This window comes from Macaca thibetana, chromosome 10, assembly GCF_024542745.1.
Source record: "Macaca thibetana thibetana isolate TM-01 chromosome 10, ASM2454274v1, whole genome shotgun sequence".
In the NCBI taxonomy this organism is placed as follows: Eukaryota; Metazoa; Chordata; class Mammalia; order Primates; family Cercopithecidae; genus Macaca; species Macaca thibetana.
This window is the reverse complement of record NC_065587.1, coordinates 20471760-20499114: the sequence shown is the minus strand read 5'-3', so window position 1 is coordinate 20499114 and position 27355 is coordinate 20471760. Positions and strand designations below refer to the sequence as shown.

The 27355-nt window shown below is 50.1% G+C and overlaps 2 protein-coding genes and 1 non-coding gene across 6 annotated transcripts in view; 2 read left to right on the top strand and 1 right to left on the bottom strand.

The window, feature by feature from the left end:
• TBC1D10A (TBC1 domain family member 10A) overlaps positions 1-27355 on the bottom strand; it is a 139871-nt gene that overhangs the window by 104591 nt on the left and 7925 nt on the right. The gene's annotated exons all lie outside the window — the stretch shown is intronic.
• Positions 58-27168, top strand: SEC14L2 (SEC14 like lipid binding 2). 4 transcript variants are annotated; one of them, XM_050806751.1, is made up of 12 exons: positions 58-370; positions 2578-2653; positions 9458-9501; positions 10227-10286; positions 10550-10738; positions 12315-12410; positions 12552-12612; positions 13717-13800; positions 18848-18954; positions 19037-19176; positions 19324-19493; positions 25635-27168. In XM_050806751.1, the coding sequence occupies exons 1-12, from the start codon at positions 317-319 to the stop codon at positions 25763-25765; spliced, it is 1212 nt and encodes a 403-aa protein (XP_050662708.1). In that variant the 5' UTR covers positions 58-316; the 3' UTR covers positions 25766-27168. The 4 variants fall into 4 exon arrangements, with proteins under 4 accessions (XP_050662708.1, XP_050662707.1, XP_050662710.1 ...); XM_050806752.1 differs by lacking the exon at positions 58-370 and adding an exon at positions 793-1066; XM_050806750.1 differs by lacking the exon at positions 25635-27168 and having other exon boundaries at positions 19324-20067.
• Positions 24094-24197, top strand: LOC126929895 (U6 spliceosomal RNA). The gene has a single exon (XR_007717330.1). It is a non-coding gene; the product is annotated as a U6 spliceosomal RNA (small nuclear RNA).

Below are 27355 nucleotides of genomic sequence, written 5' to 3'. Positions count from 1 at the left end.
ACTAAAACTGAGACTCCCTGCCCTTCTGATGCCCACTGGCCTCAGTCCCGGTGGGCGCACTTGCTCGCTTCCTGCCTGGGTTTCTGACTTCAGGAGGGCAGAGGGGGCCCATGTCAGAGCCTCCCGCGCCCCAGTGCAGCGCTCCCTACCCCGCCCCTCGGGATCCTTTAAGAGGCGGGGCTTGGCTGCCAGCTCCGCGGCCCGGGCAAAAGGCTGGGACTTTACCCCGGGTGGCGGCGAGGACGAGTCTGTGCTCCATCAGCTGCCGCACCCGCCGCCTCCCGCCCCCAAACCCCATCCCTGCGGTTGAGCCACGATGAGCGGCAGAGTCGGGGATCTGAGCCCCAAGCAGAAGGAGGCACTGGCCAAGGTGAGCCCTAGCCCTGGCCCGGGCTCCCGCCCCGGGCTGTGGCCCTCGCCCTCCTGCGGCAGCGAGAAGGGACGGGGCTGGTGGGGGCCGAGGGTCCGTGGCGGGCGGCAGCAGGAGCAGAGGCGGCTGCCCCAGCCTGGCCTGCGCCCCGGATGGCTCCTTCCTCCCTCTGCCACCCTCAAGATCCCAGGAAGTTTGGCCACCCCCCGCCCAAGCTCCAAGCAGCCGTGGCAGTGCCACCTGGGAAGAAGTGGTTGCTTGTGAGTCCCCAGAGGCCGCTGAGCGCACAAAGGCAACATTCATCCTTGGAACTGGCAGCCGGGCCCTGGGGCAGGGGCAGGGGCAGGGGCCCAAGTTTTCTCCCATTTCCGGGAGGCTTTCTTCTTGCAGGGGCAGTGGCACGATGGAAAGGGCTCTGGATAGCTCCTTGGGAGACTTGGATAGCTCCTGCCCCAGCACCAAGCCGCTGTGAGACCTTGGGCAAAACCCTGCCCTTCTCTTTGCTCCTTGATGCCATGGAATGAGGAGGTTGGACCAGATGATGTTGAAGGGAACACCTCCATGTGTGAATTCCAGGCTCCCCCCATGACGCACTGGGTTGGGGTTAGTTTGAACTGAGACCAGCCGTCCCGTCTTGCATCCCAGACCCCTGCCTGGCTCAGGACTTAAGGTTTATGCTCCTCAGAAGGCAAGAAGGTGAGCCTGGCTTTGCCTTGGCACCTGTGACAAGGAGGGGGCAACAGTTTGAGGGCTGGACCTTCCTCTTCACCAACTAAATCTCTTCTCTGTCACTCCTGGGGAGTGAGGAGGTCGGCTGTTCTCTGGGCAAGAGCCGATTGGGTCTGGCCCCAAGATTTGGAGGCTCCACAGCTGGGGAGTTTTCCATGGCTGGGAAAGGTGGGGCGGGGGGCAGATGTCTCCTGCCACTGACAGCAGTGGGGAGGCACCAGCTCCATGAAGGCTTTGTCCCAGGCTGGGCCTCCCCCATCCCAGGAAGTCTGGACAGGGAGGCTTCAGATTTTACTGCTGACTCGCAGGAGAGGTCAGACAGAGAAGGGATTAGGTGGTGATTAAACTGGAGAGCAGGGGCTGGTTAGGGTCCTTTTGTTTTGTTTTGTTTTATTTATTTATTTATTTATTTATTTATTTATTTTTGTTTTGGTTAGGGTCCTTAGAGAGGGGTAGCTTCATGCCTGCAGTTTGGAGGAGCAGTTTCCCTGGAGCATTGGGAGCTGCTTTGTGGGGTGGGGGGGTCTGAGTCCCTGGCCGACCTAGGCAAGGGGCAGAGGTGGCCAGTCCTCGTTAGTCTCCTCTAGGACTGCCCTGTAGGTCAGTGGCCAGGGAAAGGTCAATGGCTGGGAGCAGGAGGCTCAGGGAGGGCATATGGGGGCCCGCTCACCTACCAGGGAGTGAGAGGTTGGAGGTAGGTGTGGCTGTCCCTTGAGGTCAGTGTCCACCTCCTTTGTTTGGCACTGCCTGCATTTTCCCATTTCCTGGCTTCCCCTATTGGAACCGTTCCCTCCACCTGAGTTGCCCGCCTCCCTCCCCCTGATGCCTTCGAAGTCCTCCAAGCCCAGCACAAATGCCAAGTTTTATAGGAAGCGATGTGAGACCACCTCTTTCTTCCCTCTGCTCCCCAGCAAACTCCTCACCATTCCATGGGGCAGAAGACCATGGTGGAAAGAGCATGTGCTCTGGACTCAGACAGACCTGGGTTTGCAACCCAGCTCTGCGAATGACTAGCTGTTTGACCTTGAGCATGTTACTTAGCCTCTCTGAGCTTTAATTCCTTCATCTGTAGAATGGGGACAATACTTCTACAGGTTGTGAGTGAGGAGTATATAAGCTACAGTGCCAGGATCAGCGCTGGGTGACAGGGAATGCTTGGTAAACTGACAGTCTTTACTGTAGTCCGTACCAGAGTGCCTACTACCACAATTAGCTGGGAACACATCTGCCTGCCCCCAGACTGGTGTGTGGGAGCCCTTGTTGTGGGGCAGGGGCAGTGTCTCACTCCTTTCCCACCTCCTGCCCTGCTACCTGGCACCCCCTGACAAGAGAGTACTCCAGGCAGGATGAGTGCCCAGGTAGTGTCTGCAGAGTTGAACCATGTTAAAGAGGGGTCCAGCAAAGACCTCAGTGGAGAGTCCTGGGCAGAGGGCAGTCAGGGTGGGCCCTACCACTCACCCCGATGCCTCTCCCTACAGTTTCGGGAAAATGTCCAGGATGTGCTGCCGGCCCTGCCAAATCCAGATGACTATTTTCTCCTGCGTTGGCTCCGAGGTGAGGGAAGAGGGGCTGCGGGAGGCTGCGGCAGGGGCCTGTTCTGGGCAACAGAATGGCACCCTCTGAAAACCCTGCCCCTGGCAATTGGGGCATCTGGAGTGTCCAACCTTTAGCGACAAAAAGCCCTTGACAATGACATAAGCTCAACCTTCCTAGTGGATAAAGACACTGAGGCTCAGAGAGGTGAAGTGACTTGCTCCAAGCCACACAGTGAGCGAGTTGCAAGCAGAGAAAAGGGGAGAGTCCAGGTCGGCTGACCCTTGGCCCACAGCCTTTTCCATCCACTCGAGAAATCTGCTCTGCTGAGGGAGTTGGGGAAATGGGCTGAAGAAAAAGTAAGAAAGGCCCCAGCCATGTGGGTGGTCAGAGACAGAGCCGAGTGTAGAACCAGAGTCCTGGCCCCTGCTATGCCCTGGTGTGATGGCAGATCCCTACAGACCACAGTTTAGGCAACTTGAGGGAGGGACAGAGTGCATGGGGAACCTGAGGGGCACAGCCTGACCTAGGGTGACAAGAGTCTCCTCAAACCACCACCAGGCTCTAGAGCCCAGGTCCTGGTTCCAGCTCTTCCCTGGCCTGGCTGTGGTGCCTGGTTCAGAGTAAACAGTTCCCTAGGATCCTCCTCTGGAAGAGCAGGACAAAACCTGCCTGCTGCCAGACGTGGCATGACAGAGCTCTGCATGTGGTGCTGAAATGCACACATTTCTACCGGCATGAGGGTCAAATTCAGCCCGGTTCCCCAATCCCTGAGATGTTTCCATTCTTTCCCCTCCTCTCCTCTCCTGTGATTCAGGTCATGTGCCACCCTCCCTGATTCTTCTGACACTTTTTTTTCCCCCTCTATATAGAAATTTTATTAACAGACATAGAAATAATAAACAAAATTCCACTATGGCCAGGTACGGTGGCTCACGCCTGTAATCACAGCAGTTTAGGAGGCTAGGTGGGCAAATCACTTGAGGCCAGGACTTTGAGACCAGCTTGGCCAACATGGTGAAACTCTTATCTCCACTGAAAAATACAAAAATTAGCTGGGTGTGGTGGCAGGCATCTGTAATCCCAGCTACTCAGGAGGCTGAGGTGGGAGGGTCGCTTGAACCCGGGAGGCAGAGGTTGCAGTGAGCTGAGATTATGCCACTGCACTCCAGCCTGGGTGACAGAGCAAGACTCCATCTCAAAAAGTAGGCTGGGCACAGTGGCTCATGCCTGTAATCCCAGCACTTTCAGAGGCCGAGGTGGGCGGATCACGAGGTCAGGAGTTTGAGATCAGCCTGGCCAATATGGTGAAACCCCGTCTCTACTAAAAATACAAAAAAATTAATGGAGGTGGGCCGGGCACGGTGGATCACGCCTGTAATCCCAGCACTTTGGGAGGCCAAGGCAGGCGGATCACAAGGTCAGGAGATTGAGACCATCCTGGCTAACATGGTGAAACCCTGTCTGTACTAAATATACAAAAATTAGCCAGGTGTAGTGGCGGCTGTAGTCTCAGCTACTTCAGAGGCCGAGGCAGGAGAATGGCGTGAACCCGGGAGGCGGAGCTTGCAGTGAGCCAAGATCGCGCCACTGCACTCCAGCCTGGGAGACACAAATTTGAGATTCCGTCTCAAAAAAAAAAAAATTAGCAGAGGTGGAGGTTGCAGTGAGCCAAGGTTGTGTCACTGCTCTCCAGCCCGGGTGACAGAGTGAGACTCTGTCTCACTACTTTTTTTTTAAGTAGAGACCTGGGTTTCACCTTGGCCAGGCTGGTCTCAAACTCCTGGCCTCAAGTGATTCGCCTGCCTCGGCCTCCCAAAGTGCTTGCATCACAGGTGTGAGCCACTACGTCCAATCAGAAAATTCCACTATGTTCTAGCAGAGCTTAAGTTGTGGTGTAGAATCATATCCTAAAATATTAAAGTACAAATTATGCCCTATTATTTTAATTTTAATTATTATTATTTTTTTGAGATAGGGTCTCACTCTGCTGCCCAGGCAGTGGGCATGATCATAGGTCACTGCTGCTTTGAACTCCTGGTCTCAAGTGATTTATTTATTTATTTATCTATTTATTTAAAGATGGAGTCTTGCTCTGTTGCCCAGGCTGGAGTGCAATGGTGCAATCTCGGCTCACTGCCACCTCCATCTCCCAGGTTCAAGTGAATCTCCTGCCTCAGCCTCCTGAGTACGTGGGATTATAGGCTCCCACCACCATGCTGGCTAATTTTTGTATTTTTAGTAGAGACAGGGTTTCACCATGTTGGCCAGGCTGGTCTCGAATTTCTGACCTCAGATGATCTGCCCACCTCAGCCTCCCAAAGTGCTAGGATTACAGGCGTGAGCCACCGCACTTGGCCGTTATTTTTATTTATTTATTTATTTATTTTTTTAAACGGAGTCTCACTCTGTCACCCAGGCTGGACTGCAATGGGGCGATCTCAGCTTACTGCAACCTCCGCCTCTCAGGTTCCAGCGATTCTCCTGCCTCAGCCTCCCAAGTAGCTGGGATTACAGGCACATGCCACCACGCCCAGCTAATTTTTTTTTGTATCTTTAGTAGAGACAGGGTTTCACCATGTTGGCCAGCCTGGTCTCGAATTCCTGACCTCACGATCCGCCCGCCTTGGCCTATTTTTATTTTTGAAACAGGGTCTTGCTGGCCTCAAACTCCTGGGCTCAAGTGATCCTCCCACTTAGCTTCCTGAGTAGCTTGGATTACAGGTACACACCACTGTGACTGGCCCTATTATTTCTTTATGGACACATAAAGACATGCACATGCACACCCTAGGAGTCTGGGGGCAGGTGAAGAAATGTATTTTCCTTTTCTTTCCAGAAATTTCATAGAGCTGGCATGCTCCTGAGAGGCTGCCTGTAAACATCTGAGAGCAGATGCATCCAGGAGCCTCTGGAAGTGTCACTTGCCCCTTTCCCCAAAAAAGCTTCCATCCCATCCCCCTACCCCAGTCTACCGCCCAGAGAGGGTGGAGGGGCAGTGTGGGGGCGGCAATGGAATCAGTCCAGGCTGGAGGAAATTTTGGCCCAGCATTTGCTGAAGGGCTGCAGCTAGAAGCAGGTGGGTGGAGAGAGTGGGAAGATAGTAGCCTTCTTAAAGGGCCAGTTGCAAAACGATCCAGCAGACTAGGGAGCTGCTGTTCCGGGGAGAAGCATGGTTTCTGAGAGCCACTGAACAGCAATAACAGCTCTCTTACTGAGGCAGGGGCCAGTGAGGAGTCCTGGCAGCTGGTCTGTCGATTCCTGGGGAGCCTCATACTTCAGGCACAACCTACCCCCTCACAGTGGCGGTCATTCAAAGAGCGTGGTCATTCTCATTTGCCAGATGAGAAAACAGGCTCAGATTGGGGAAAGGACTTACCTGAAGTTACACAGTTAATGTGAAGCAGAATCAGGGCAGAAACCTAGGGCTCCAGCCTCCAGGCCAGTATCCTTTCCAGGAAGCCACCCCTGCTCCTTAAAGCCAAGCTCAGCCTCTTACAACAGAGGAAGTGTCTCCTCTGCATTTCATTTGTGCCTCACATTTCCCGGGCAGGAGCTCAGGCCTGGTCAGAACCTAATATGAATCTCAATTGGTTTTTTTGTTTGTTTGTTTTGTCCTTAAAAAAACACAAAACCCAAAAATTAACAACAAAAAACCAAGGCCTGGCATAGTGGCTCATGCCTGTAATCCCAGCACTTTGGGAGGCCAAGGTGGGAGGATCACCTAAGCTCAGGAATTCAAGACTAGCCTGGGCAACACAGCAAGACCCTGCCTCTACTTGAAAAAGAAAAAGAAAAATTAGCTGGGTGTGGTGGTGTGCACCTGTAGTCCCAGCTACTCAGGAGGCTGAGGTGGGAAGTCGCTTAATCCAGTAGTTTGAGACTATAGTGAGCTATAATTGCACAACTGCATTCCAACCTGGGCGACAGAGCAAGATTCTGTCTCAAAGAAAACAAACAGCCTTTTCTCTTTCTCTCCTTCAATCTGACAGAGACCTTTCAAAAAAGCCACACACCAGCAGAATGTCTGTCCCTAACCTAGGTGTGGGCTTGGGGCTCCTCTTCCTCCCTTTCTCCACTGAGGGCTTCAGTTTTCTGCTGGCTTCCAGGCGCGGAGAGCAGGTCCACAAGTCTCCTCTGCTTCCCCCGGACTAAGGCTGAGCTCTGGGCACCCCAGCAAGAAGGATCAGACAGCAGGATAAAACAAGGATGTGGTGGAGGCCCTGGGAGGAAGGCAGAGCCAGTCTGAGTCTCTGCGTTTTACAGGTCTAGGGAATGAATGAACCACCACCACCCAGACGGCTGTTCCTGAGCTGGGTTCTCGCAGTGCCCCAAGTCATGCTTTGAGTTGCCCCTGACCAGGTCAGCAGGAGCCTGGAGAAGCCTCAATCAGGCATGGGGAGGCCCCAGGTGTGGTACTGCCAGGAGCAGGTAGCAACTCTGGGAGAGCCCTCACAGAAGATGCTGGATGTTGGGCCTTGGCAGATAAGGGTTAACTGGATAGCCTCCCCACGATAAGGGGCTCACAGTTCGCCACCACTCCTGTTCCCTAGGAAGATAAGGGTTCTTCTCTCAGTAGTGGTGTCCTTCCTATGGAAGATTCTCATTTTCATGGTCCAACTCCCCCATCTTGAGAGGACAGTGCCTTGCATCTTCCAAGTGTTTCTAGCTTATCAGATGATTTGGTCAGAGGTGCACAGGATCTCGTCCAAGGTCAAGCAGAGAAATGAAGAGCTGGGAAGCAAACCCAGAAGATATTCCTCTAAAAGCTGTCCCATGCTATCGCGGCAGCACACGAAGAAGGATGGGATTCAGTTCTGCCAGGATGTGTCTGGCACCTGTGATGCGTGTGGCGTTGGTCAAATCTCTTGAGCGAGCCTATGGGCCCGGGAGAAGGGACTGATTTTCGTAACAGCAGAGTCAGGGAATGTGCTCGGCACTCCCAGAGAGCGATGGTTAAGGGACCAGTGACAGTCCAGAGGGCAGCCTGTCTGGCCCAGGTTCCAGGGCTGTCAGCAGATCTAGATGCCAAATCCACAGAGGACATACAACTGGGAGGGACAGTTCATAGGTCAGATGGCAAAACTGATCAGAATCTGGATCTCAAAACTGTTTAAAGGATGGACTGAAGTTGACTGTAACATGAGGAAATTTGATAGGGAAGGATCTAAGGTCTCTGCTCTCCACGTATGCAATGGAGGCGCAGCAGTGGCACAGGTGAAAAGGATTTGGGGGGGTGGTTTCAGTGCCTATAAGCTCCACCTGAGTTAAGGGTGTGCCTGTTGACAAGAAAGTTCTTAGGCCGGGCACAGTGGCTCATGCAATCCCAGCACTCTGGGAGGCCCAGGCGGGTGAATCATCTGAGGTCAAGAGTTTGAGACCAGCCTGGCCAACGTGGTGAAACCCCATCTCTACTAAAAATATAAAAATCAGCCAGGTGTGGTGGCACATGCCTGTAATCACAGCTACTCAGGAGGCTGAGGCAGGAGAATCGCTTGAACCTGGGAGGCAGAGGTTGCAGTGAGCTGAGATCGCACCATTGTACTCCAGCCTGGGAGACAAGAGTGAAACTCTGTCTCAAAAAAATAAAAATAAAAAATAAAAGAAAAAGAAAGTTATTAGACAACACCTGGGGCTCTGTGTGGCTCTTAAGAGCACACTCTGAGGGGGCCCTGGAAAACTGGAAAACATTCAAAGGGAAGTTATTTGCATGGACTTGAGACCAAGCTGTGGGGCTTGGTAAAGGCTCCAAGGATGGGCAGCATGATGGTAGGGGAGATGCAGGGTGACAGCACAGAATTTTCCAGTCTTAGAAGTGTTGTCATGTGGCTAAGGAGGCGATCCTAATCTCGGAGTATCTCTGAAATGAATCTCAGCTCAGTATATCATGACAGCTGAGTGCAAATTGCAGCTATGATTACCTGGGAGTAAGTGGCCTTGGGGGTCAGTGAGGTCTTTGTGTTCAAGCTGGAGCAGGACAACTTTTGGGGCATCATGCATAAAGAGGTGACCCAGGTGAAACTGAATTCTGAAACTTGTCAGGAGCCCTGGGAGGCAGACCCTTTGTGTGGCTTTAGGGAACGTGTGGGCCCTTTGAGGACAGGACAAAGTTGGGTGGAGGCTCATCAACTCCTCTATCCCACCGGGCTGTTCTGCCAGCTCTGCCACAGATTACAGGGGCAGCTATATTCATCTTTGTTTTTTGTTTTTCTTGGGCCGGGATCTTGCTCTGTCACCCAGGCTGGAGTATAGTGGTGAGTTCTCAGCTCACGGCAATCCTCCCACCTCAGCCTCCCAAGTAGCTGGGACTACAGGCACATGCCACTACCTGTGGCTAATTTGTTTTTGTTTTTGTTTTGGAGAGACGAGGTCTCACTGTATTGCCCAGGCTGGTATGTTCATCTTTGAACCATGGTGTCAAGGTCTCAAGATTGGATGTGAGACTGTGGAAGAGATAAAGTTTGCCTGTGTAAGGGGGAAGGCCGAATGATAAAAGGATCCAGGGTTCATTTTCGCTGAGAGGAGGGAAGACCTTTAAGTTGATTTTAACACTGGAGTAAAGCTCTTTTGACCCTGAAGTTACAATGGCTGCCCCCAGCTGCCCTGAACTTTGACCTGCTCTCCTCGCAAACCTGGGGCCTCTGGTGCCCCAGAAGCTCTCAGTAAAGGCTCTCATGTTAGCTTCTGCTTGTGGGATGGTCTGAGGGTTAGCTGGAGACATGACTGAGAGGAACTGGCCCTGTGATGGGAATATGGGAATCTCCCCATCCTTGGACACCCAGTCCTGCTAACCTAACCCTGACCAGAACTGTTTCCCTGTTACAGCGAGAAGCTTCGACCTGCAGAAGTCGGAGGCCATGCTCCGGAAGGTGAGACACGTTTGACTCTGAATCCCACTGTTGCCTCAGTTCCTCCCCATCAGAATCACTCCTTGCGTGGACTTCTTTTGCTGCACCTCCCATCCCGATCACAGCTTTTGGCTTTGAGTATCAGCTGACCACTGTTGCCTTATCCCTCTGGGACAAACTGCATTCCCTTCCCTGGCAACACAGGCTTTCATAGCTCTGGGCCAGGCAAGAATGGTAATCTGTTCTGCTAGGACCTCTAACACAGGCAGGGCCTTCTTTTCCATTCCTGCCTAATGCCTTCTGGTGACCACTTACGATCTGGTGGTCCATTCACATTGTTGCTTATTGCTACGTGCCTATTAAACCTCCCCCACCATCCCTGCTTTTTGTTTTCTTTTCTTTTTTTCTTTTTGGAGACAGAGTCTCGCTCTGTCACCCAGGCTCAGGCTGGAGTGCAGCAGTGGCACGATATCGATTCACTGCAGTCTCCACCTCCTGGGTTCAAGAGATTTCATGCCTCAGCCACCTGAGTAGCTGGGATTACAAGCGTGTGTCACCATGGCTGGCTAATTTTTCTATTTTTAGTAGGGACAGGATTTTGCCATGTTGGCCAGGCTGGTCTCGAACTCCTGGCCTCAAGTGATCCATCCACCGTGGCCTCCCAAATTGCTAGGATTACAGGTGTGAACCACCATGCCCAGTTGTCCATCCCTCCTTTTAAAAATTTCCCCATTGTGTCTTTGTAGCATGTGGAGTTCCGAAAGCAAAAGGACATTGACAACATCATTAGCTGGCAGCCTCCAGAGGTGAGCACAAATTATCCCACCTCATCCCTATGCTAGGCCTTTCAGACCCACAACCTGGGTCCTGGGTCCACTGGATTTGGATCCTTAGAGGAAAGGTCTGACAATGCCCACTGAGCCCTGATGGTCTCCAGAATGGGCATCTGTTGGTACCCAGGGGAGGGATATAGAGAAAGATACTGATGAACCTGGAGTTCACTGACCCTGTGGTCCAGGCAAGGTATGGGTGCCTGCTGACCAGGCGGCTCCTCTGTGTCTTTGCCCAGGTGATCCAACAGTATCTGTCAGGGGGTATGTGTGGCTATGACATGGATGGCTGCCCAGTCTGGTACGACATAATTGGACCTCTGGATGCCAAGGGTCTGCTGTTCTCAGCCTCCAAACAGGACCTGCTCAGGACCAAGATGCGGGAGTGTGAGCTGCTTCTGCAGGAGTGTGCCCGTCAGACCACGAAGGTGAGTTGACCACAGTACAGGCATTCCAGCAGAAGCTGGGATGTCACACAGGAATATAAACACAGCTTCAGGGCCAAGGCCCAGAGTTTTTTGTTTTTTGTTTTTTAGTTTTTAAAACTTTTTTAGTAGAGATGGGGTTTCGTCATGTTGGCCAGGCTGGTCTTGAACTCCTGACTTCAAGTGATCCACCCACCTCGGACTCCCAAAGTGCTGGGATTACAGGTGTGAGCCACTGGACCCGGCTGAGGGCCAGGCTTTGGGATTTCCTAGACCAGTGACATTTCCAAGTTTTAGAATATTCCCATATGTCTATTTTGCCATGTAGGGACTTTAAAACAATGATCATCTATTGTGGCCATCATTAACACCCAAAACTATAAGAATGGCAATAATCTCAGATTAAAAAGGAGTCTTTTAGGAGGTTGCAGTGAGCCAAGATCATGCCACTGCACTGCAGCCTGGGTGACAGAGTGAAACTCCATCTCAAAAAAACAAAACAAAACAAAAAAACCAGTCCTTTACATTGAATAAATTTAGCTTCATAAAAAACTCACTACGTTTTTGTTATTTTTCTCATTTATCTGGGGACCCAGTGAAATCTTATTGTGGACCAACCCATCCTTGAGCAAGTATTTGAGCACCACTGCTGCAGATGATCTCAGATTCTTGCTTCTCTAATTCTGTATTCAAAAAAGATAAGGATGGCTGGGTGTGGTGGCTCATGCCCGTAATCCCAGCACTTTGGGAGGTTGAGGTGGGCAGATTGAGCCCAGGAGTTCAAGACCAGCCTGGATAACATGTCAAGAGCCTGTCTCTGCAAAAAAAGTAAAAAATTAGCTGTGCATAGTGGCACATACCAGCTACTAGTGAGGCTGAGGTGGGATGATCACTTGAACTTGGGAGGTCGAGACTGCGGTGAGCCGTGATCGCACCACTGCACTCCAGCCTGGGCAACAGGGCTAGAACCCTGCATCAAAAAAGATAAGGATAGCTGATTCCCTTACTGAGAAAAAGGCTGAAGAACAAGCAGGAGCTGCCACTTCCCTCCTGCCCTCCTCTCAGCAGTTGTAAAGATCCAGTGAAATGATGCCATAAAGTCCAGGAACATTCCCACATTCATCTGCAAATGTTCACAGAGAGCCTACTGTGTGCAGAGACCCTGCGGAGCTGGGGATGCAGGAAGCATTAGATGTGGATGCACCCGAGGGTTCAGGGTGCACAGAACATCTGTGCTCGGGCGTTTAAGTGGCTCTATGGGTACCGTGCACAGAGCACACAGTGACTCAGGAAGTGGGAGGCCATCAGGCCAAACTGCAGAACCAAAGCCATCTCAGATGTCATCTAGATCCACCCAGTCATGTACTGGATAAGAACACAGAGACCTAAGCAGGAAGAATGACTCACCTAGGCCACAATTCTGGCCTGGGGTGATTATCTCAATTTGGAAAACTCTAGGTCCGGCCCTAACTAGCTCTGATTGCTCTATGGGTGCACAGTGCAATCATTTGCCTTGGACTGGAGTGGGCTTCTGAAGTAGGACAGCCTGACAAGACTTCCTGCTCTCTGTTCCCTGCAGTTGGGGAAGAAGGTGGAGACCGTCACCATAATTTATGACTGTGAGGGGCTTGGCCTCAAGCATCTCTGGAAGCCTGCTGTGGAGGCCTATGGAGAGGTGAGGGGCAGGGGTGAGGAGGAAGGGGGCAGAGGTAAGGGGAGGACTAGTGGGCCCCTCTGCTAGGCTGTCCTGTGGGATGGGTGAGGCGATGGGGGCAGATTCTGAGCCTGCTGGAATCAAGAGTGATTGTTTCCACAGTTTCTCTGCATGTTTGAGGAAAATTATCCCGAAACACTGAAGCGTCTTTTTGTTGTTAAAGGTAAGTTGGGAATTTCTTGTGATAAAGCCAGATGGAAAAGAGGGGTCAAAAATATGACTGGGGCAGATGGAGGGCCAAACAGTGAGCCAAAAGAGGGGTCTAAGGACATGTTCAGAAGACTGCTGCCCCTGCTAGTGTGCTGGCTCACGCCTGTAACCCTAGCACTTTGGGAGGCCGGGGCGGGAGGCTCTCTTGAGCCCAGGAGTTTGAGGCCAGCCTGGGTAACATAGCAAGACCTCATCTCTATAAAACAGTTAAGGAAATGAGCTGGGTATGGTGGTGCATGCCTGTAGTTCCAGTTTCTCAAAGCTGAGGCAAAAGCATTGCTTGAGCCCAGGAGTTTAAGCCTGCAGTGAGCTATGATTGTGCCACTGCACTCCAGCCTGGGTGACAGAGCAAGTCTCCGTCTCAGAAAAATAAAAATAGGGCTAGGCACAGTGGCTCACTCCTGTAATCCCAGCACTTTGGGAGTCTGAGGTGGGCAGATCACTTGAGGTCAGGAGTTCAAGACCAGCCTGGCCAACATAGCAAAACCCCATCTCTACTAAAAATATGAAAATTACCTAGGTGTGGTGGCCCACACCTGTAGTCCCAGCTACTCAGGTGGCTGAAGCACAAAAATCACTTGAACCCAGGAGCTGGAGGATGCAGTGAGCCAAGAGCTCACTGAGGCTGAGGCAAGGGCACTGCTTGAGCCCAGGAGTTGAAGACTGCAGTGAGCTAAGATTGTGCCACTGTACTCCAGCCTGGGTGACAGAGCAAGACAGTCTCAAAAAAATAAAATAAAAAGAAGACTGCCTTTCACATATGCAGACTACTTTACAGCTCACAGAGCTTTCAGTATTTATGACCTCCTTTGAGCCACCCAGCCTGATGAGATAGGAAGAAACCATTTGATTATATCCACTCTACAGATGGGAAGGCTGGACCTCAAAGATGCCCATGCTGAGCTGCACACCCTGGGCTGCCTACGTGGGCTCCACAGCCCTAGTGAACATGTGGCCCAGCATGGGCTGCTGGGAGGGTAAAAGGTGCTGCAGAGGATGCTGCCAGGGACAGACTGGGCACTGCTCCCGGCCTCACATTATCTGGTCTCTGTTCCAGCCCCCAAACTGTTTCCTGTGGCCTATAACCTCATCAAACCCTTCCTGAGTGAGGACACTCGTAAGAAGATCATGGTCCTGGGAGGTAAGTGGTCCAGACTGTTCTCAACTCCAAAGGATGGGCTGTAGCCTAAATCGGGTCCAGCTTTAGGGGTGTGGCCGTAGCCACCATGGCGAAAGCTCCCCCTGCTAGTTTGGGAGCAGTGGGACCCAGGAGCAAGCTGGGGCAGAGCTAGTGTGTTCGTCTGTTTTCCTAAGAACTCTTTCTCTCAGACACTCTAGAAGCAAGCACTGGGCCCATTATTGTACATTCAAAGATGAATGAAACTCCAGTTCTTGCCCTCAAGGAACTTACATTATAACAGGAGACAGAAGACCTTAGAAAGAGAGGCTGGGTGCAGTGGCTCGTGCCTGTAATCCCAACACTGGGAGGCTGAGGTGAAAGGATCACTTGAGGCCAGAAGCTCAAGACCAGCCTGGGCAACAAAGCGAGACCCTATCTTTACTAAAAAATAAAAAATAGCTGGGCATAGTGGCGTGCACTTGTAGTCTTAGCTATTTGGAGGCTTAGGCAGGAGGATCCCTTGAGCCCAGGAGTTCAAGGTTGCAGTGAGCTATGATTGTGCCACTGCACTCCAGCCTGGGCAACGGAGCAAGACCCTGTTTTTTAAAAAAAGACCTAGAGAGAGAAAGCTATGATATAAACTAGAAAAGACAGTAGAATAGTCACAGAGAGGGTGCCACAGAGGTTGCAGGAGCAAGGTTGCTTTCAGTTGCGGAAAACCAGGAGCAGCTTCATTTGACAAGCACATAGTATGAGCCAGGCCCGAGCTAGTGCCAAGACTACAAAGATGAATAAGACAGAGTCCTGGCCGGGCACGGTGGCTCATGCCTGTAATCCCAGCACTTTGGGAGGCCGAGGCAGGCGGATCGCTTGAGCTCAGGAGTTCGAGACCAGCCTGGCCAACATGGTGAAACCCTGTCTCTGCTAAAAATAGAAAAATTAGCCAGGTGTTGTGGTGGGCACCTGTAATCCCAGCTACTTGGGAGGCTGAGGCAGGACAATCGCTTGAACCCAGGAGGTGGAGGGTTGCAGTGAGCCGAGATTGCGTCACTGCACTCCAGCCTAGGCAACAGAGACTCCCTCTCAAAAAAAAAAAAAGGGGGGGGGGGGGGTCCCTTGAAGGTCTTTTGGCCTCTCTGGGAAGGCAGACACAAACAAATCTGTCAGCATGCTATGGTAAATGTATGGAAGGGGAAACCACAAAGTGCATGGGAGCACTCAGCAGGAGCATTCACTCCACCTGAGCTAGGCAGGGGGTGATGCCTACCTAAGCTGCATGCTATGGAATAGGAAGAGTCTGCCAGATGGAGCAAGGCAGGAAGCTGCTTGGCAGAAAGAAGAGCATTGAACAAAGACCTTACATAGTATGGCAGAGGCAGCTGTTATAGAATGTAAGGCAGGGTATGGCAAGGTCTGAGGCTGGAGAGGGAACCAGGAGTCAGGCCCCAGAGAATCCAGGGCACTAGGTTGAGAAGTGGGACATGACTCTACAGGCCACTGAAAAGGAGTTTTCAGCAGGGGAGTACTACAGATTTTAAACTGAGACACTGTACTAGCAAGATTGCGAAGGGTGCCAGTTTGCACACTGTTGCCACAGTCTATGCAAGAGGTATTGCAAGCCTGAATTGGGGCAGTGGCAATAGGGATACAGAGGAGAGGATGGATTTAAGAATTATTTAGGGCCGGGGCCGGGCGCAGTGGCTCATGCCTGTAATCCCAGCACTTTGGGAGGCTGAGGCGGGCAGATCATGAGGTCAGGAGATCGAGACCATCCTGGCTAACACGGTGAAACCCCATCTCTACTAAAAATACAAAAAAAAAAAAAAAAAGCCGGGCGTGGTGGCGGGCGCCTGTAGTCCCAGCTACTCGGGAGGCTGAGGCAGGAGAATGGCATGAACCCGGGAGGCGGAGCTTGTAGTGAGCGGAGATCATGCCACTGCATTCCAGCCTGGGCAACAGAGTGAGACTGAATAAAAAAAAAAAAAATTATTTAGGGCTGGGCACAGTGGCTTAGGACCATAATCCCAAACACTTTGTAAGTGTTTGGTGCCACTGCACTCCAGCCTGGGAGACAGGGCAAAACTCTGTCTCAAAAACAAACAAACAAACAAAAAAACAAAAAAACTACTTATTTAGGAAGTAAAACAGCAGAACTCAATTGACTAGATGTAGGAAGTAAGGGAGAAAGAAATCTAGAATGAGCTCCTAGTGTCTGGCAGAGGTGACTGAAAGATGATGATGATTAGTTCAACTGGGGAAAACAAAAAAGCTTGAAGTTGAGCCTAAGGAGTCTTGAGATATAAAAATGTTGGGAATACCTGAGTTTGAAGCTTAGGAGAAAACTCTGGTCTGGAGATTTGGGAATTATCAAATAACAGCAGCAGCTAAAACCTTGTCAGTACGTAAGAGTGCCTACAGAGGAACAGAGGTGGAACCCTGAGGAATATCCGAGCTCAAGAGCAGGCAGAGAAAGAGGAACCCACCAGGAAGACTGAGAAGAAGTGATTAATGAGGTTGGCAGAGAAGCAAGTCAACAGGGAATGGATATGCAGGGAAGTAGGGTTAACATCAGGGCACAAGGCAAAGTGTGACCCAAAACCCAGCAAAGCGGACACACAGGCATCAAGCCAGCCAAGGACAGGCAGGAGTTCAGTTTTGCTGAAGTGGAGTGGAGGGAGAAAAGGCTAGAGAGGTAGATTGGGCAGCCAGGTGTCGTGGCTCACACCTGTAATCCTAGCTACTCGGGAGGCTGAGGCAGGAGGACCATTTTGAGCACAAGGGTTTGGGACCAGCCTGGGAAACATAGTGAGACTCCATTTCAAAAACAAAACGAAAAGGTATATTGGGACAGGCTCATGAAAGGGTGAATGCCACCTATGGCATTGAACTTGGAGGGTAGGTAAGTGGGATACGGAAGGCTTCACAATGTTCACCTTTTGGTGACACATCATAAGTGGAGATTTTCCAAATGTTTGCTAGTAAGGCCCGGGGAGTGAAGTGAACTCATCAGGGAAGTGTAGGACTTCTGGGTTCCAGACTTAGCTCTGGCAGCAACAAGCTCAAGCTGTGTTTTTTTTTTTTTTTAATTTAGGTCCCCGCAAAAGCATTCTTCTTTCTTTTTTGAGGGAGCCTTGCTCTGTTGCTCAGGCTGGAGTGCAGTGGCGTGATGACGGCTCACTGCAGCCTCAACTTCCTGGGCTCAAATGATCGTCCCGCCTCAGTCTCCTAAGCAGCTGGGACTACAGCCAGCACACCCACCTAAATTTTTATTTTTGGTAGAGATGGTATCTCACTATGTTGCCCAGGTTGATCTTGAACTCCTGGGATAAAGCAATCCTCCTGCCTCGGCCTCCCAAAGCACTGGAATTACAGGCATGAGCCACTGCGCCCAGCCAGCTCTCTGCTTTTTGTTGCCTCAGTTATTCTCTCCGTAAGACGGGAAGAATCCTCCTGGCCTTATCCCAACTCTCCAGCTGGACTCGGGGAAGAACTATAAAAGCTGAGCAAGAGGTTTTTATGATTTTTGTTTTTTCTGCTGCTGCCACCCACCATGGGCATGAGACGGTTTGGTTTCCTGGCAGCAGAGCTGTGTAGGAGGTTCAGTCTGTTCCCCTACCCACACCTAAAACTCTTTCAACCAAACCTGCCTCTGGCTAGGAAGGTACAGGATCTTCAACAGAGGGGGGAAATTCACTTGGGCTGGTCACTGGAGCTTAGCAGTGCAGATTAAATCACCTCAAGACCACAGACACTGTGTTCTCAGGAGTTGCATGGTCTTTGTTCCCTAAAAATCTGAGGGCTGGCAGACTCTGGACAGTTTCTGTGGGTTTCCAGCTTGCATGACACTGGCTTGTACCCCAGGGCCTGGAGCTGCTGCCTATGTATGCTCTATACAGTAGGCATGGGCAGGTTTTAGTGTCAAAATATTGTACCTGGCTTGTATTTATGAATTTGGATTGGTGGAGAAGTGGTTCTCAGCACTGGCTGTGCTAGAGTCAAACTCTCCTAGACAGGAAAGAGCTTGGGTATTTAAAAAAAAAAAAAAAAAAAAAAAAAAAAAAAAAAAGAGCCAAATTACTGGTGGCTCAACAGCTGAAAACAATAGGAGCAGAAGTGAAATGGTGGCTGGGGTAAAGCCAAGGAATCCATTAAAGGGGTGACTCTACAGAAATGCATTTATTTATTAAGTCACGACTTAGCTGTAGGGGAAGGTGGGGGAAAGACGCACAGATCTGTCCTCACAATGTTCAGTCTAATCAGGACAGGGTATGTGCATTCAGGCCTTCCTGCCCGCCACACGTGCTGTTCCCTCTGCATGGAATGTCCTTCTCCCCTTTCTTTGTCCCCACCCTGCTGTACTTCAATGTATCACCTCCCTGGGGTAATAACATACTCTTACATGTGTAAGGCACTTTATGGTTTAAAAAGCCCTCTCGGCCAGGCGCAGTGGCTCATGCCTGTAATTCCAGTACTTTGAGAGGCCCTTGTGGGTGGATCATCTGAGGTCAGGGGTTTGAGACCAGCCTGGCCAACATGGTGAAACCCCCTCTCTACTAAAGATAGAAAAAATTAGCCAGGTGTTGTGGCAGGTGCCTATAGTCCCAGCTACTCAGGAGGCTGAGGCAGAAGAATCACTTGAACCCGGGAGGCGGAGGTTGCAGAGGTTGCAGTGAGCCAAGATTGCGCTACTGCATTCCAGCCTAGGCAACAGGTTGAGACTCTGTCTCAAAAAAAAAAAAAAAAAAAAGTCTTCTCAAGTACTTAGTTCATTTCACTCCCACCATAACCAGGCAGGGCAAGAATAAGGTCACTTAGCTGTTCAGACACAATGAGGACAGGAACCAGGGTCTCGATTTCTGGCCTGGGGCAGAGCCATCCTCTGGCTCCTACTGAACCCCCTGCAGTATTATGCATGCACTGTGTGCTCCTAATGCAGGAATTTGAGGCGGGGTGTTGGGGGTGCGATGGATGGGTTTTTTCTGCCTCTTTAGTGTACACCACTAGGGTTATGGTAAAATCTTACCTAGTGTTGAGATACATCTCTATCCTTCCTTCCCTCTCCTGCCAGCAAATTGGAAGGAGGTTTTACTGAAACATATCAGCCCAGACCAGGTGCCTGTGGAGTATGGGGGTACCATGACTGACCCTGATGGAAACCCCAAGTGCAAATCCAAGGTATGAGCCGCCAGAGGCTGGAAGTGAACAGGGATGCCTGGCTCAAATGCATATTCCAGTTCACTCCATGCCATGCTTCTAGATCAACTATGGGGGTGACATCCCCAAGAAGTATTATGTGAGAGACCAGGTGAAACAGCAGTATGAACACAGCGTGCAGATTTCCCGTGGCTCCTCCCACCAAGTGGAGTATGAGATCCTCTTCCCTGGCTGTGTCCTCAGGTAGGGGCCTGGGCCCTTCCAGGAGACCCAAGCTTTCATCTATAGGTCCTGATAGGTGGGCTGGGATAGGAGAAGCCCTGGTGCCAGGACCCCGGAGAGGGCACACACAGACAGAATTATGTTATAAACTGGTGATGTCCCCTGCAGGTGGCAGTTTATGTCAGATGGAGCGGATGTTGGTTTTGGGATTTTCCTGAAGACCAAGATGGGGGAGAGGCAGCGGGCAGGAGAGATGACAGAGGTGCTGCCCAACCAGAGGTACAACTCCCACCTGGTCCCTGAAGATGGGACCCTCACCTGCAGTGATCCTGGCATCTGTAAGTATCTCTTACTTGGCAATGCCTTGAAGCCCCATGTCCAGCTTTCTGCCTGTGAGGTTCTTCTTCCTCCATGGATTTTTGGCTCTCAGAGTGTTAGAACTAGAAGTGGAATGCCATCAGTTCAACCCTCTCCTTGCTAGATGAAGAAATCTAGGCTTGGAGACTTGTTTATGGTGACCCAGCTGGTAAACAGCAGGGTGGGACTTTGATCTCATACTCCCAGTTATGGGTGAGTCACAGTCCTAGGTGATCACAGGGGTTCAACACGTCTGCTTTCTGGTCCAGGTCTAACTGGGTCTGTGACTGGCCAGATATTTCTTGGGGATGCTCCTTTCCAGAGGTCACAGAGGCAGAACTGGCTGGGTGGGCATGGGATCACAAGGTAAGCGGACTGCTCAAAAGTCCAGCCTTCACCCCTGAGTTTCACTCCTCTCCCGGCTGACCAAAGAACAGATACAGATGATGAGCAGGCAATTTACACAAGAATATAAGAATGAGAAACAGACATCAGAAAAGGTGCTTAATCTCTCTTAACTTTGTAATACCGTTAAAATTCCCCTTGACTCAGCAATTCTACTTGTGAAAATTTATCCTACAGAAATACACAAATACACAAAGATGTAGGAACAAGGATATTCCCGGCAGCCTGGGAAACTGGCAGTAAACCATATGACCATAATAAGGTCTGTTAATAAATTAGTCCATCCGTACAATGTTAAAGAGAATAAACTGACATGTAAAGTATCTGAGACATATTAAACAAATAAGCATGAAACACAGCATGTATGGTATGTACTCACTTTGGTTAAGGAAGTGTGTACACAGAAAATAATTCTGGGGAAATTTATGCTAACTCTAACAGTGGTTATCTCTGGGGTGATAGGATGTTTATGGAGGACTTTCATTTTTACAGTATTTCTGCAAATATATTTTATGATGACTATGTATTAATATTACATTTATAAGCAGAAAAACCATACCTACACCCCCCCCCAAACACCCACAATCAAATCTCCAGTTTCTTTTTGTCAGAGCCAATGGAAAATCAATGAGAGCAAAGGCTTTATCATCAGAGCTGAGCTGGACTTGACTAAAGGCTAGCTCCATGGCCTTAGGCAAGTAACAAAACCTAAGTTTCGGTTTCCTGACTGCTACACTGGGGGTATCTCACAGGGATACCTGATGATTCAATGTGATAAGTTCTATGAGGCACTTAGCATAATGCCTGGCATAGAGCAAGCACTCAATGCACTGTAGTCACCACTATTATTGTTAGGACGAGGCCTGTGGGAGAAGGGCCATCCTGGAGACAATGCCGGGAGATGGGAGATGCCCTGTGCCCCATTTCTATGGCAGTACCACACTACCAGGAGATCTGAACTAGCCTCACAGATGTCTCGGCTGCTCTGCTTGTCCACACTGTCACCCAACCTGAGATTTTGCCTCCTTCCTCACATCCCAGGCATCCTTCCTCACATCCCAGGCATCCTTCATCTCCACCGCCCCCTCCTCACAGATGCTCTGTGGTACCATATAGCTCCTGGGGGAGGGGGAATATTCTTATTAGTGAGCAGCCAGGTCCTCGGGAAGAAGGCGTATACTGTGCGCTTCAGCAAGAACAAGGCTTAGCACCAGCTCAGACAATGTCACCCACAGAGGAGAAAGCACTTAATACATATAAGCTTGAATTTTTTTGTCTGTTTCTTTGTTTTTAGTAGAGATTAGGTATCACTGTGTTGCCCAGACTGGTCTCGAACTCCTGAGCTCCCAAAGTGCTGAGATTACCAGCATGAGCCACCATGCCCAGCCTTGAATTCTTTTTTTAATGGATGGGGAAGCTGGGGCATAGAGAAGGGATGTTCTCTGTCCCATAAAGTAGCTTGTGTAGACATCAAGACAGAAGACATCAGAGAATCCTAGAGTCCTGATCCAGAACCTCTTGGCCATTGACTGTTCTGGATGTGACAGAGTGTGGAATCCCAGACCAGGGAAGTAATTGACACAAGGTTACAGGGCCAGTAGGAGAGCCCCAAACCATTTTCCAGCATCTGTCCATTACCCCTGTATCTTCTCTTTAGTATCTGAAGGACACTGCCCAAGAAGGGAACATGAAACTTTTAACATAATCAGGTTGGGCTTGCAAACCGCCAAATTTATTTTAGCTCCTTCTGGATTTATTCCCAACCAGAACCTTTACCTGCCTGCAGGGCCTTGTCGGATCTGCTCCTTGCCCATTCCCAAGGGGAGCAGAGGCAGGCCACAGGATCCGTTCCCCCTTCCCAGGTATAAAGACAATGAAGTGGGAATCAGCTGTTACCCGGTGCCACACTAAGGTTAGATGTGAGCCCAGAGAGAACCCAGTATTAGCTTGCAAGTTCATGTGCAGGAGGGCAATGCCCTTGGAGAATCAGGAGACCCCTGGAAAGCAGAACAGTCATCCAGTGGAGAAATTAAAACTGTGCCAGCCTCCAATGGCAAGAGCACATTAACCTTCCCCATGCTTCTCTGGTCCTTATCCCAGTGCACTAAATTACCGAGGAGGAGAACCAAATTTTGAATTGATTTCACTTTTGTTTCCTCACCTAATATTTACCAAGGGCCTAATGAGTATAGAATACTCAACTAGGAATAAAAAGATTCCCAGAGAAAGATCTGGACTTTGTCCACTAGAAGTGCACAATGTGGTCAGAAGACTGGAAACACTGTAGAAAGGGTCAGCAGTGCTGTGGTGAAAACAGCCCAGCCAGGCACCAGGAGGCCTGGTTTCTGAGTCCAGCTTTGCCAATAACTCTTCCAGTGTTTTCAGCAAGTGTCTCTATTAGGTTGGTTTTCCTTCTCCTTAAAATGACAGAAGTGATGGCCGGGCGTGGTGGCTCATGCCTGTAATGCCAGCATTTTGGGAGGTCAAGCCAGGTGGATCGAGGCCAGGAGTTCGAGACCAGTCTGGCCAACATGGCAAAACCCCGTCTCTACTAAAAAATACAAAAATAAGCTGAGTGTGGTGGCACATGCTGGTGATCCCAGTTATTTGGCATAAGAATTGCTTGAACCCGGGAGGTGGAGGTTGCAGTGAGCCAAGACTGCACCACTGCACTCCAACCTGGGTGACAGAGAGAGACTCTGTTTCAAAACAACAACAACAACAACAAAAAGAGAGGAGTAGACCAGAGCAGATTTTAATCTGGGGTCCCCCAGAGCAGTGGTTCTAAATCCTAAAGACCAAACACTTCCTCTTTACAGCAAATAGTGTCTAAAATGTCCCCTTTACTATTCTGAAGTGAAATTCAAAATACAGATATTCTGAATATTATATCCTGATAATATAACCTATCCTACCTACACACATAATTTAAAAATCAATATAACCTCCTATGGTAATAGAAAAGAGATATAAAAGGGAACTAATTTAGAATATATATTTTTTCAATACATAAATGAGAGGGTAAGGTTGTACCTTTCCCACTGGGAACCATGGCCCCAGAAGGTCTACGATGGGTTCCAGGAAATCTAAATTTTTTTTTTTTTTTCTTTTCGAGACAGAGTTTCACTCTTGTTGCCCAGGCTGGAGTGTAATGGCTCGATCTTGGCTCATTGCAACCTCCGCCTCCCAGGCTCAAGCAATTCTCCTGCCTCAGCCTCCCAAGTAGCTGGGATTACAGGCATGGACCACCATGCCTGGCTAATTTTGTATTTTTAGTAGAGACGGGGTTTCTCCATGTTGGTTAGGCTGGTCTTGAACTCCCGACCTCAGGTGATCCACCTGCCTCAGCCTCCCAAAGTGTTGGGATTGCAGGCGTGAGCCCGGCCAAATTGTGTGCTTTCATCAGATTCTCAAGGGGCTCAGTTACCCAACTAAAGTTAAGGAGCCTTATCCTGGAGGGTGTCTGGGGGCTCTGTGAGTCTATGATTAGTGTCAAAATGAACCATGCGGACTCTGGAGCTGCAGTGACTCCACTTCCCTCAGGCCTGTGGCTCTCTGATCAACCCCTTTTTGCTTCTGAGGCCAAGTATCTTGCTGGGCAGGGCCATTATCCACCTAGTACCTGGTCCAACCAATGCAAAGGACCTCTCCTCTAGCATGGTTGATTCTGGTTGCTAAGGCTCTATCATCGAGGACAGAGATGAAGCTTCACTCTTGCTAGAGGGACTATTGGCCCTGAAAGACCTCTAGTACAGGGAAAAAATAGATGACTAACACCTTACACCATGAGGAAAGAGTGGGTGGTGTGTCTACCCTTTGTCTAAACTATGCATTTTGTCCAGGGTCAGGAAAAGGTTAAGTCTTAGGATTAAATACAGAGTATTTTTTTTCTTGCTGGGAACAGTGAGAGAAGACCAGGGTAGGGATGGGGCAGAGCTAGTGTTTTTGTTTTCACATTCAGTTTTCCTGAAGGGGTGTTTGACTGAAATGGAACAACTTCTCAAAGGAACAGGGTTAGATTAAAAGCAGCCTGTTCCTCTGCCAAAGTGTGGAAGCTTTCTCTGCCAAGTGCATGCCCATTTTCTCTTTCCAGAGGAAACCACTGCTGATGTCTATTATCCTATCAAATATCTTCCATCTAGTAGCATTACGTTTCCATAATAAACAGGGCATACAGTGCTCGCTTCGTCAGCACATACACCAAAACTGAAACAATACAGAGATTAGTATGGCCACTGCGTGAGGATGACAATCAGATTATCTTAAATAAATACATAGAAAACAGGACATATACACATACATATATTCACAGGAATTGTCTGTCATTCACTGTATGTATGAAGGAATTCTCAAACTGTCAAACTCATCACAGGATTTGAGGAAACTTTCCCATTAGGACAAGCACCAAAGTGGTATCATCAGAGAATCTGGGAGTCTAAACAGACCAAGCGGTAAAGCCAAAAATATTTTTACGTATGTATTTACAAAAATGTTACAAACTGCTTACATACTGTTCTGCAACTTGCTTTTTTGGCCTCAGGACACATTGTGGACAGTTTCCTGTCACTTCTATGGAGCTAACCTCTTTTTTTAAAAAAAATATATCAGTATTCTATCATATGGATTACAATATAAAATTGTTGAAGCAGCCAGGCGCGGTGGCTCAAGCCTGTAATCCCAGCACTTTGGGAGGCCGAGACGGGCGGATCACAAGGTCAGGAGATCGAGACCATCCTGGCTAACACGGTGAAACCCCGTCTCTACTAAAAAATACAAAAAACTAGCCGGGCGAGGTGGCGGGCGCCTGTGGTCCCAGCTACTCCGGAGGCTGAGGCAGGAGAATGGCGTAAACCCGGGAGGCGGAGCTTGCAGTGAGCTGAGATCCGGCCACTGCACTCCAGCCTGGGCGACAGAGCCAGACTCAGTCTCAAAAAAAAAAAAAAAAAAAAAAAAAAAAATTGTTGAAGCAATTCTCCTTTGATGAACTTTTGAGTTTTCCCAGTCTCTTATTAATACAAATAGGGATGCAACAAGCATCTTTGTCCATTTATCTTTTTGCAGGATAAATTCCTGGTTCAGAAAGTTTGCACATTTTACCTTTTGTCAAAAACTGAACAGGGCCAGGTTTTCCAGGGTCCAAGTCAGGCAGAACAAAGGCAGCAATGTGGACCAGACGGAAACTCCAGTTCTGTCATTTCCTCACTGTGTGGCACAAGAGTCACACCAACTCCTTTTTATCAGATATAAAACAAGACTACTGCTGAACTCATAGAGTTGGGGGGAAGAGTGAGATAACATATAGATTACCAACCCAGTGCTCAGACACACAGCTATTACTGTTATTATTACAACTGCTACTGCTGCTGCTAATTCTCCTCCCACCTTTCAAAGTTCAGTTCAAGCTCTTAACTCCTTTAAAAAGCATTTCACATGATTTCAGTCTACCAGGCCATCTTCTTCCAAGCTGGTACAGACGAGATGGTCTCTGTCACTCATCTGGCACTTGGCATGTTCTGCCTATTTTTCTCTCTCCATGAATGTCATGTCAACGCAGCTAAATTAAGATTCAGAAGGTCAAGGATCATTGCCTAGGCTACCTTCATCCCCATGACCTGCCACACTGCCTTGCTCAGTCAATAAACATCAACAAAAATCGCTATCCCCAAGCCCTTTGTCAGAACTGCCTGAATGTCTGTCTGGTTTCTGCCTCCCCTCAGATGTCCTGCGGTTTGACAACACCTACAGCTTCATTCATGCCAAGAAGGTCAATTTCACTGTGGAGGTCCTGCTTCCAGACAAAGCCTCAGAAGAGAAGATGAAACAGCTGGGGGCAGGCACCCCAAAATAACACCTTCTTCTGCAGCAGGCCTGGCCCCCTCAGTGTCTCCCCTGCCAATTTCTACCCCTTGTAGCAGTCATTTTCGCACAACCCTAAAGCCTAAAGAAACTGGGCTAGAGGATAGACCTCAGGAGCTTTCATTTCAGTTAGGCAGAGGAAGAGTGACTGGAGTGGGTCTCCTTGTCTCTCAAATACCTAAGGAGTCCCCAGGGGCTGGCCATTGTGATAGGATCTGTCTGTCCTGTAAAGTGTGCCAACTTCACCTGTCCAGGGACAGCGAAGCTAAGGGGTGGGGGGTACCACAGGGTGGCAGCAGGGAAAAAAATTAGAAAAGGGGGAAAGATTGGAACGTAACACTTCAGTGGAGTCAGCTGCCGGGGAGAAACTTGCTCCTAAATGAACACCTAAGTTTAGATCGCAATGAGAAGTAGCAGGGTAGCTGGTTGCTAGAGTTACGGTGGGGATCAGAAGCTCTTCCAAACTTTTTAGCACTGAGGCTGGGGTAACTTTTGGCTTTTCCCAGGTCTCAGGAGGTGGCCTGAGTCAGCACAGATCTTTCCACTTAGGGGTAGACAGGCTGGCCTCTCCCTCACTTTGAGACTTTAGCAACTCCTGGGCCACACAGCCTGCCTCTTTGATTACTAATGATTGGCAGTGACTCAGAGCTTCCTGGGACTTCGGGTACCCACCCGCTGTTCTCCATGCAAACAAAGCAGAAGGGAAATGACCCCCAGGGATCACAGCTGCAGGGAGGGCCAGGGAGGTTAGGGGTGGGAGTGAATGCTAAAAGCAGATCTTCCAGTGCCCTTTTCAGTGCTACCGGCCTCTCACCAAACAGTCCTCCATGTGAGCAATCCCGAGACAAAAAAGCTAAGTGGGATCAAGAGAGCAGCACTCGGAGAGGGTGCCCACCAACCCGCTTCCTGACTGACCTGAGCAAGGTCTTAGCAGTCCCACCTCTGTGGGAGGCATACAACGCGTGCAGGGAGTTCAGATGCCGGTCGGCGTAGCCAGGCCTGGAGGCCCCCCAGGCAGGAGGCCGCCCAAAGGCGGGGCCAGCGTCTCGCAGACCAGGGCCAGGGGGCGGCCACAGACGGCCTCGAAACCACAGCCCTTACCCCAATCCCACGAGCCCCGCCAACGAACCACAGGTGCTGGGCTGTACAGAACATGGGAAGGCGGCCCTAGACCTGGCGGGAATGCCTTTCCCTCAGAGCCAGGCCCCGGCCCCGGCCCCGCCTGGGAAGCTCATTTTGCGAAGCTGAGGGAGCTCGGGGCAAAGGCCGGGCTAACGCGGACCGGAAGGGGCCGAGGCTACACGGGCCTCTGCCAGACGGCTCAGGACATCCCGGCCTGGGTTTACAACGCTGTTAGGAAAATTAACCAGTGAATAAAACAACGTTCAGTGTGCAGGGAGTGAAATTCAATGCCCACCGCTTGGCTCCTCGCTGCCTCTCACTCAAGAAGCCCAAACTTAAGCGGCCTAAGGGACCCAGCAGCTGCTTCACGCCAATAGGTTGGGCGCATGCGCAGAAATTCTCTTCGGCTCTAGCGTGAGCTTTCTCAAGGGGCCACGTCCAGCTTGCCTTTTGATTGGCC